Below are 11,198 nucleotides of genomic sequence, written 5' to 3'. Positions count from 1 at the left end.
AAGTTTTGTTTTTTTTAAAAAGTCTAGATCATAGGATATGTGGATATTCAGCTTCAGTAGATTCTGCCAAATAATTTTCTCAGTACTGTTTTGGAGTTTTCCATAGTGAGGTTTTAATCCTCACCTGAGGATATTTTCCATTGATTTTAGAGAGGAAGGGAGAGAAATATCGATGTGTGACAGAGATATCAATGAGTTGCCTCCCTTATGCACCCTAGCCAGGATCAAACCCACAACCTAGGTATATGCCCTGACCTGGAATCGAACCCGGCAACCCTTTCGTGCAGGGGATGCTCTAACCAAATGAGCCACACCAGCCAGGGCTGTGTAATTTTTTAAGGGAACAAAGATGTTCACAATGTATCAGTAAATGAAACATTACAAAACAGTATGTATAGTATGATACCATGTTTGAAACAAACACACATTCAATATATAGATATATGCCAAAGAAAACAAAATGGGGAAATAATAGTAATAATCTACTGCTACATGTCTATTAAGGTGGATATGAGCAGAAGAATTTCCAAAGCTCTCCAATGATTTATAGGTGATTAAAAATTTTTTTGCTTTCCTTTGTTTTCTAATTTTTCTACAATAAACATTATTTCTACATTTATAAAAATAATGGTTAAAAAAACCAAGTTGGGTCTCTTAGGGAAAAAGGGGGGAACTCCATTTCTATCACCCCCCTTCCCACCAATGCACCCCACCCTCTCCACCCTGGGGGTCTTACATTTCAAGAAGAGCGATCGCTCTGGTGAGGGACTGATTTTCAACAGGGAGTCCGGCTTGGTGCTAGAGAAGCTGGAGAGCTGGCAGTTCATGTCTGCAACGAATCATAAGAAATGAGTGCCCGGCGCTCATGCAAGCAGCACAGATTATAAAACACACCAAAACCATTATAAAACTGGAGATTCACATAAGCTCTCTCCCCAAAAATCATGCATATTTAGGTAGGAAATACAAATTCGCAGTCACAGGAGAACTCCAGGACAACGCTCAGATCTGAGGAGAAACGCACTTTCCAGGGTCTGGAACAAATTCAGCAAAGGCAGGTCAGTGTGCGTGAGCCCTGAACATGGGGAGGAGACAGCAGCCTCCAGAGCCGTCCTGAGAATCAACTATAAACTAAACAAGTCAGCCATGGGGCAACCTCAGAACAGAAATGCAAGTTCCAGGATAAAGATGGAAAACAAGAAATTAGAGGTGAGTCCTCACCTCAATGTTCTCTCTCTCCGGAAAAAAAAAAATCAATAAACGTATCCTTGGGTGAGGATTAAAAAAAAATCTGCTTTGACAAACCAGCTCAGGAAAATCCATAGCTCAGTCCTATTGCAGCAGTGGCTCTCAACCTTCCTAATACCCCGACCCTTTAATACAATTCCTCATGTTGTGGTGACCCCCAACCACAAAATTATTTTCCTAGCTACTTCATAACTGTAATTTTGCTACTGTTATGAACCGTAATGTAAATATCTGATATGCAGGATGTATTTTCATTGTTACAAATTGAACATAATTAAAGCATAGTGATTAATCACAAAGACAATATGTAATTATATATGTGTTTTCTGATGGTCTTAGGCGACCCCTGTGAAAGGGTCATTTGACCCCCAAAGGGGTCACGACCCACAGGTTGAGAACCGCTATATTGCAGGCATCAGTGTCCCCAATTGTATTCCCTTGTCTCAGTTTGCAATGCCTTTCCTGGCTCTCCCACTGTCAAAATCTTAGTGATTAAGGCCCAACTCAAGTCCCAGCTCCTCCAGCAAGGCTTCCCGATTTCCCATCAGAATGCTCTTTCCTTCATCTGAGCTCCCTTGGCCCCTTACTCCTGAAGTAAGCCTGTGCTGCAGCCAGGGCCTGGCCTCACCTCTCTCCAGTTCCCAAGGGTGTTCAGTGTGTGCCTGTACCATTTCTGCCTTGTTCCTCTCACCCCTTTCCTTCTCCTTTTCTACTGATCTTCAGAGCTAGCACTGCCCTGCCAGCCCCATTTGAGAAGGTAGCTTCCAAGGTTTTCCACCTCATCTCCCACCACTGTGCCCAGTCCCCACGGCTCCCTCTCTGTGCCCAGTCACCATGGCCCCCTGTCTATGCCCAGTCACCATGGCCCCCTGTCTGTGCCCAGTCACCATGGCTCCCTGTCTGTGCCCAGTCACTATGGCCCCCTGTCTGTGCCCAGTCATTATGGCTCCCTGTCTGTGCCCAGTCCCTATGGTCCCCTGCCTGTGCCCAGTCACCATGGCTCCCTCTCTGTGCCCAGTCACTATGGCTCCCTGTCTGTGCCCAGTCCCTATGGTCCCCTGCCTGTGCCCAGTCACTATGGCTCCCTCTCTGTGTCCAAATCTCAAGTTCTTCCCTCACTTTGGGCCCTTGGCACATACTGTTCCTTCTGCCTAGAAAATGACTCTCCCAGACTAAAAACAGCAACAACGACAGCTAACACTTACACAGTGCTTATGCCTGAGCACCACTCTAAGCACTTTGCGTACAAGATCTCATTTAATCCTTACTTCCTCTTACCCCTTTCCTTCTCCTTAAATGACCCTGTGAGGGAGGAACTGTATTACCATCTCTGTGTTACGGATGTGAAGACAGAGGCATAGAAAAGTTAGGTGCTTTACCCAAGATGACAGGGTTGGGAAGTGGTGGACCTGGGATAGGAACTCGGTGAGTCTGGCTCCAGAGTCATGCTGTGACCCCTACGCCCCCCAGTCCTTCAGCTCTGCAGAGCTTACAGAGGCTTCCTCAGCTCAGCTTACATGCCCCCTTTTCAGACAAGCCTTTCCCACTTCCCCATATAAAAACTTCCTCCTCTTCCTCCTCCTCCTCCTCCTCCTCCTCCTGGTCACTCTTTATTCCACTTAACCTGCTTTATTTTTCTTCGGAGCACTTACTGCTGACATATATTCATTTGTTGTCTGTCTTCCCCTCAAAAGACTGAGTACCACAAAGGCAAGAGCTGTGCCTTACATGCAATAGGAGCTCCATAAATGCTCTGAATGAATCATAATAACAGAGATGAATGAATGAACAGATATTTCTGAGCACCTGCTTTGCATCAGGTCCTCCAGGAACCTCAGAGCTGGACCCAAAATGGTTCTTGCCATCCAGGCATGTATGAGAGGCAGGGAAGGATCCATGCATCAAAAACACCCCCAGGCAAAAAAAAAAGAGCCCAGGCAGGAAATGGGGCGGGCTCTGGAGAGGAAGGACAGAGGGGTGGAGTCCAGTGGCAGGCGGGGCCCAAGGTGACGTGGTGAGCTTCCTGGTGAGCACGGCACAGCTGTGCTGGCCCTGCAGGGACGGTGGGACTTGACCAGGCGGAGGAAGAGGAGGAGTTGGCCCTTCCGGCTGGGGCCCCAGAGCAGGCAGAATCCCAGGAGTGACTGATGGCAGGAGCAGAGCAGTGTGGCTTTAAGGAGCAGAGCAGGTCTCAGGAGGGGGAGCAGGTCTCAGTGAAGTCAGAGGGTAGGTTGGGTGCAAGCCCAGGAGTCCTTGACCACCCAGCCAAAGGCCTCTGTGTGGGAGACATGATTCTTAGTGGCAGTCTTCCCTGTTGTCTTTGGGTTAAAGGGCACTAAGGGAGTAAGGGACACAGAGTCGGTCACACGGTGACTTACTGTCCTTCAAGCGAGCCTCCAGTGGCGTCTGTACCACTCTCTGCATGGCTTCCACAAGGCCCTTGAAGAAGGTCTTGATGGGCGCGAAGGATTGGGGCACGGGGTGGCACAGCTCCCCCAAGCGCATCTGCTGCTTCAGCTCCCACTCAGTGGCCGTGAACTCCTGCAGGAACACAGGGGGTTCAGGGTGGCTCCACGGCTGCACCAGGAACAAACCCTGGCCACCAAGTGCAGGCCCCACCCCTCCCTGCCCTGGCACCAGTGGTCAGCCAGGGCCCTGCCCCCAGGAATGACCGCACAGCAGGCCCCACACAGCAGACTGTCATTCCTCAGTTCAAAACACTCCCCTGGGCCCCATCTCTATACGGGACAAAGTCTAAGTTCCATGGCCAGGTATGTAAAGCTCTTCATCAACAAACCCTGGCCTCCCGATCCAGCTGCATCTCCCAGCTCCCCTGCACCTGCACCTCTGCTCACCTCCGGCCAGGCTGAACGCAGGTGGCTCTCCAGCCCGCCAAGCTCTCACACGCACGTGGTTCCTTTCTGCCTGGAATGTCCCCTCTGCTTCATCCTTCTATATGCACCCAGTGAGCTCTTCCTCGTCCTCCCACACCCTGCTCCACTGTCACCTCCTCCTAGAAGTCTTCCCTGATCCCCTAGGCAGGACTGGACCTTTCTCGGTCACACTTTGCTAGCTCACTTGAGCTGTGTTGTAAATCCTGTTTCTGAGCACGTCTCTCCACCCATGAGCTGGAGCCTGGGCAGAAGAGGTTGCTCACTGAACATCTGATGAATAAATGAACGAGCAAGTGGAAGGAATGATGAATGGTGGAAATCAGTAGCTTTGGCACCAGAGAATTAAAAAAAAAAAAAAAGAGAGAGAGAGATGGCAAAGGCTTGAAACTCTACCTGTGATGGAGGAATAACAACATTCTTCTCCATGGAGCAGCCCTTTGAATTAGCTATCCCTAAGGGGTACCATTATTTTATTTTTATTTATTTATTTTTAAATATATTTTTATTGATTTCAGAGAGGAAGGGAGAGGGAGAGAGAGACAGAGATAGAAATATCAATGATGAGAGAGAATCATTGATCAGCTGCCTCCTGCACGCCTCACACTGGGGCTCAAGTCTACAACACGGGCATGTGCCCTGACCTGGAATCGAACCGTGACCTCCTAGTTCATAGGTTGATGCTCAACCACCGAGCCATGCCAACTGGTCAGGGGTACCATTATTTTAAAAGAAACAAACAAATGGACCCTCCTGTGCATCAAAATACAGTAACCATTGTGCATAGGACAGCACCACACCCAGAATTTTTTGTTAGGCTAATTTTTTATTTTGAATTTATTGGGGCGACATTGGTTAGTAAAATATATAGGTTTCAGATATACAATTCTACCATACATCAACTGTATACTGTATTGTGTGTTCACCACCCCAAGTCAAGTCTCCTTCCATCACCATTTATCCCCCTTTGCCCTTTCCTCCCTCCCCCCAGCTCCCTTCCCCTCTGGTAATTACCATGCTGCTGTCTGTGTCTATGTAGGTTTGCTTATTTTTTGTTAACTAACAATGAGACACAGGCTGAGTTGACCAAGGGCACATAAAGGCACAAGCCAGGCACACCAGGGCCTGGCTTGACTGGTTTTGCATTGACAAATTTATTTGTGCTATTTTCCAGCCAGAACCCATGCAAATCTGTGGTTAGACTCGGTGCCACCTTTATACCTACCCTGCCTCGTCCCAGAAGCCTTTAAAGCATCTTTCAAAGGTTATCTAATACTGCAAGAGTTCCCTTTACAGGGGGGGAAGTGAAGCAAAGAGGAAACCAGGATAAGAACGTAAACTGGGAAACAGAGTGAGGTGAGGCACAAAACATATGCCATGAAGTCACAGCCCAGCTGCTTGAAACATATTTAGCTCTGAGCTTCCCAGAAGCCACAGCAAAGAAGGAAACAGGAAGACGTACGTGAGGGGAAAGCAATCCAAATGCACAGGTGACTGCCCAGGAGTATTGACAGAAGAGAGGAGTTTCTCCCCTGGTTCCTCGAAGACAGGAACACCACCCTCAACACACGCTTTCACTAAGTGTAGCATGAACATCATAGTGGCTATTTCTTAGACACTCTCTCTCCATTATGGCAATAACCTCCAGGGAGCCCAGTGGCCGAGGAGTACCAGTCTTCTCTCCCCCTTGAGCAAACTGTGACCCAGCTCTTGAGGTCTGCTCAGTAGCTGACAGGACCTTGCCTCTCCCGGAGGGGTGTCTCAATGAAGACTGTATAGGTAGAGGCCTGGGCAATGATGCCTTGCAGCTTGAGAGTCAGAGAACCCTGGGTTCCGGTCCCAGCTCTGCCACCTACCAGCTGGGTGACCTCAAATGAGTCACCTCAGCTCCCTGAGCCTCAGTTTCCCATTTGTAAAGTGGGGTGAGAATATCCACTTTGCAGAGTTCTAGTAAATATTAAAGCTAAGATCCATGATGGTGGCTGTACATGTTATTTCATTAGTCCAAGATATACATTATGTTCCTAACTACGTCTATTTCCTGACCACTTGTGTAGGGGCAAGAAAGTCTACTTGCTAACAAGGCAATTCTCTGTGCATTAACTCAGTGTGTAAATACTGTGCTCAATGCCATAGAAACCACGATGAAATGTGGGTGGCGGCTGGCAGGTGGCAGCTGTGAAGCAGAAACCCAGCATTACCTGCAACAGCTGGACAGGGTCGGGCTCCTGGCTGATACTGCAGATCCTGCCGGAGAGACTGTTCAAGACGTCAATTTGGTCCTCACACGACTTGATTTGCTCCCTGTATGCCTGGAGGGTGAGCTGGGTATTCTTATCGATGAATTTCTTGGCCAGGACTTCCTCTTCATCAAGCAGTAATCTGAGTTCAGTGAATTTCCCTGTCAGCCAGATTTTACTTGACTCTGCATGAGCCTAAAAAGAAAACCCGTTGCAGATGATGTGAGTGCCAGCTAGGAAATCTAGGATAATCAACATGAAAAAACTATTACGACATCTAAAAGCAAGGTTCAGTCAGGGACAAGATCAACTTACAAGAACTCAAGCTTTCCTAAGGACCTGCCATAACCAATTGGAACATGCAGGGAGAAATAAAGGTCCTTTTAAAATAATGGATGATATAGCAATGTATCTAGAAATAAAACTGAAAAAAAAGCTGTAAAGACCTAGATAAAGAAAAGTATAAAATTGTACTGGAAGACATAAAATAATCTGAATGGGTGGAAGAAAAAAACATATCCCTGGTTGTGGAAGATTCATTAGTATAAAGGTGCTATTTGGCTCAGCCACGGTGACTTAGTGGTTGAACAACGACCTATGAACCAGGAGGTCACAGTTTGATTCCTGGTCAGGGCCATGCCCGGGTTGCAGGCTTGATGATCCCCATAGGGGGCGTGGAGGACACAGCGGATCAATGATCCTTTCTCATCATTGATGTTTCTATCTCTCTCCTCTCCCTTCCTCTCTGAAATCAATTTAAAAAATATTTTTTAAAAAGATGCTATTTATCTCCAACTTAGTCTATAAATTGGGCACACTCCAAATAAGTCTTAGCATGCAGATTAAATAAATATTAAATTATCATGGGGGAGCCCTGGCCAGTGTGGTTCAGTTGGTTGAGCGTCATCCTGTGTACCAAAGAGTCGCTGGTTTGATATCTGGTCAGGGCACGTGCCTGGCTTATGGGCTCAATCCCCAGTGGGGTAGAATAAGCACAAGAAAAGTAAAAAATTGCTTAAAAACATCAATGAAGGATGAGTTGCCTTATTAAATATCAAACAAACTGTAACACCACAGGGATTTAAAACCATGCAGCTTAGGCATAGACAAAATGATCAGGAACACAGAATAAAGAGTTATAAAAAGCTATAGAAGAGTTATATATACACACACACAATAATGGTGGCATTTCAAATTATTGAAAGGGTGAACTATTCAATAAATGGTATTGACACAATATGCAATTAACCATGTATTTGACAAAAAATTTAAGTTAGATTCTTATTCTATATATAAAAATAAATTCAGACAGAGCCCTACCTATGAAGTAGTCTTGTCAACAGATGTGAACCTGAATTAGATCAAGCCTCTAGATCTAAATAAAAGATTAGCATAAAGGAGGGAGGAGCGTGTGAGCCATCAACTTAAGAAATACATCAAGCAAGTGCATTTCGAAACTTTATTTCACTCCTAATTCAAACAAATAAAATGTGACACTTATAAGACAACTGGAAATGTGACCACTGAGTGGATATTTGATGACATTAAGGAACTATTGTTAATTTTCATTCGTGTGATGATGGAACTATGGTTATGTACTTTTAAAAAATGAGTCCTGCCCTGGCCAGTGTTGCTCAATGGTTAAAGTGTCAGCCTGCACACTGAAGGGTCTCCCAAACATGCCCTGACTGGGGACAGGGATCGAACCCGCAACCCAGGCATATGCCCTTGACCGGGTATCGAATCCAAGACCCTTGGGTGTGCAGGGCATGCTCTAACCATTGAACAACACCTGCCAGGGCTACAAAATAATCTCCCCCTCCCACCCTCAAAAAATAATATTAATGGCAATACACATTGTTATAACTAAAAATATCCCCAAGAAAACGCAGGGGCAAGCATTTGAGGCTGATTATGCAATATGGTTAAAAAATTTTAAAAAGAGGGAGAGGTAGAATTCTGGCAATAAAACAGGAAGTGCTGTCTGGTTTAGGCTGTATTGGTTCAAAGTGAAACTGGATCCCAGATTGAACTGGACTGAGGTCAGGACACGGCTGGACAGGGCTGGGGCTGGGCCAGGGCCTGACAGAGTCTAGCTGAGGAGATCTAAGGACTGTGGGGGGGAAGAACTTGAGCAACGACAAAGCCCTGGCCTGGGAGGTGGAGGATTTTATACATGGAATGGAAAGAACTGTTTTGCTGAAAACAGTATGATTTTGGACAATCCTGTTATGACTGCCTCTCAGGGGCGTCCCACCAGGGAAGGAAGTGTGCTGGCCAGCCCTGCCCAGGACACATTATTTATGACATCCGTGCACTCTGATATGTGGCAGCGGCTGGCAAGAAGGGGCAGAGGGATGGCCACGCCCAGCGGGGTGGTGGAGACCAATGGCATCGCCAGGGTCAACAGCAAGGCCAAGCCCTCAGCTTCCTAGTCTCAATCTGGCAAAGGCTGGTTCATATCCCCTACCCCATGCCGTGGTCCAGTCCTTACAGCTTGGGTGGGTCACGGGGAAAGGTATAAAGCCAGGAACTGCAGATGCTTACACACTCCCCAGGGAGCCCGTCTAGGCTCTGTTTCCTACCCCCCCCCCCCCCCCCCCCCCCACACACACACACACATACTCTGCTCAGGAGGCAGCAGGGCTGACTCCCACAGGCCAGGATCCCCCTTCAGGCTGGGTTTGGTTTGGTCAATAGGAGGAGGAACTAGAGGGAGGTCAGAGGGTGAGGGGAACAGCCAGGGTATCCTGCCTCCCTGCGTCCCCTCCACCCTCTGTTCCCACAGGACGGCGCTCTGGTTCCGGCTCCTGCCTAGGTGGCCCTGGACTCTGCTAATACCACCCCCTCCCTTTGGCCCTGCAGCCCAGGGTGAAGGTGCTTTCTGCTGGGGCCAATTGCCTCACCACGCCCTGGTTGGCTTCCCTGCCCCTTCCGTGCCTGTCACCATTCCCTGCATTCATCTCCTCTGGGTGAAACCCCCAACGTGGCTTCTATCTTCCTGGGTGGACCTTGATAAACACAGCCATGGCCCCAGGTCCACCTCTGCCTTCCTATGTGACCAATGACAAGTTATTTCCTCTGCCTGGGTGGCCCCATCTCCAAGGCCTTCCAGCCTGACACTGTGCACATTCTAAATCCCTGCCTAGATCTGGATCCAACAGACATTAACCAAACGTAAATATACATGCATTTTCTTCATTTATAAAAGTATCAAAAGCTCCTTGTAGAATATTCAGGAGATTCAGGAAAAAACACACACAACCACTGCACACTGTCATCTTATCCCAGTTTGAATAAAAAGTCAGGGTAGCAGGCAAGTGTTGAATTTTCCCTACACCTGCATGTAGGAGCCCCCGAGGAGCCATGATGGGGATAAACAGCCTAATAACAAGGGTGTCAGAGAAAATCACTTCATCGCCGAAACCGGTTTGGCTCAGTGGATAGAGCCTCGGCCTGCGGACTGAAAGGTCCCAGGTTCGATTCCGGTCAAGGGCATGTACCTGGGTTGCGGGCACATCCCCAGTAGGGAGTGTGCAGGAGGCAGCTGATCGATGTTTCTCTCTCATCGATGTTTCTAACTCTATCTCTCTCCCTTCCTCTCTGTAAAAAATCAATAAAATATATTTAAAAAAAAAAAAAAAAAAAAAAAAAAAAAAAGAAAATCACTTCATAGGTGTGGGTTGGGGATTAATGACCAAGTCCTCCTTGATTGTTCTATGAAAGGGAGTGGTTGGTTAGGCTTGCTCATTGGCTTCTGAACAGCAGACTTTGGACATTGTCTGATCTTTATTGATTTTAATTTATTTACAAAACTGTTTTATGGGTTAATTTTCAGGTGAATGGCCTTTGCCTGGCAACTGCCCCGTGTAAACGAGTCCAGAGCAGCACGCTTGCCCCAGCCCCCGCTGCCACAGACCGCCGGCTACAGCTGGGCAGAACGTACAGTAATCCTCACAAATGTTATGCCTGTTGAGCTAGAGGCATCACTTCTGGACATGTGTCCCCAAGGAAGTAAATATCAAGCTGCCAGAAATGTTCACTGCAATGCTATTTTACATTAGTGAAAAGCTGGAAATGACCTAAATGTTCAACATTAGGAAAACGGCTTAATGAGTTAACAACCCCGCCCTCCCCAGAAAAACAAACAAAAAACAAAAAAACACCAGAAAAACCCACAATCCAACAGACAACAAAAAGGGAAATCCTCAGGTGCCCAAAACAGAGGGAACTTGATGTCGGAGCCGTGGGCAGAAGAGGAGCTGAGTGGCCCCGGGAGGGATGGGCGTACAGGTGTCTGTGACACACCGCACTGGGACCTGCTCAGTCAGGGGGCGCGCAGGGCCCTTGGCCCTATTCCTGGGGGAAGGGGGATGGGGCCTCCTGCATCAAGCCAGGGTCACAGAGAGCTGTTCCATCCATGAACCAGGCACCAGAAAAACTCGACCCACTGGCCTGGGGAAGTGGCAAGGAATCTTGTCATCCATCCAAGGTCTTGGGGGAAAAGAGAGTCACTAGCAAAACAAACGAATGAACCCAGTAACAGGCTTGGAGTCTGGATGTGCGGACCCTCAAAACTAAAAAACTCACATGACAGCCGGTCTGGAACTGCTGAAACTCAGCCCGCCTCAGACGCTCACGTTACAGTGCTCTGCAGGGGCTGCCCACACCCAGGGCACATGGGGCACCGTGGAAACGCCTACTGAAGGCCAGGGGACGACACAACTCCAAGTCACACAGGGAAACGAGCCGCCATGCCTCCCTCCACCCTGGATACTACACCAAAGAGTATTCGTGTACAGAAAAAACATAAGCCGAA

General features: G+C 47.8%; 1 protein-coding gene across 3 annotated transcripts in view; it reads right to left on the bottom strand.

Annotated features, from left to right (window-relative positions):
- TRIM14 (tripartite motif containing 14) overlaps positions 1–11,198 on the bottom strand; it is a 40,684-nt gene that overhangs the window by 23,753 nt on the left and 5,733 nt on the right. For all 3 annotated transcript variants that reach the window (XR_011473390.1, XR_011473391.1, XM_070431101.1), the window contains exons 3-5: positions 6,341–6,574; positions 3,627–3,789; positions 737–829 (exon numbers count right to left, since the gene is read on the bottom strand). Coding sequence is in view for 1 of the 3 variants with exons in the window: in XM_070431101.1 (XP_070287202.1) it covers positions 737–829; positions 3,627–3,789; positions 6,341–6,574 (490 nt within the window). In the remaining 2 variants the exon portion in view is untranslated. The remainder of the gene's footprint in view (positions 1–736; positions 830–3,626; positions 3,790–6,340; positions 6,575–11,198) is intronic.

This window comes from Myotis yumanensis, unplaced genomic scaffold (assembly GCF_028538775.1).
Source record: "Myotis yumanensis isolate MYYU_CA2020_CCGP unplaced genomic scaffold, mMyoYum1.0.hap1 SCAF_12, whole genome shotgun sequence".
NCBI lineage: Eukaryota > Metazoa > Chordata > Mammalia > Chiroptera > Vespertilionidae > Myotis > Myotis yumanensis.
This window is presented reverse-complemented; position numbering and strand designations above follow the sequence as displayed.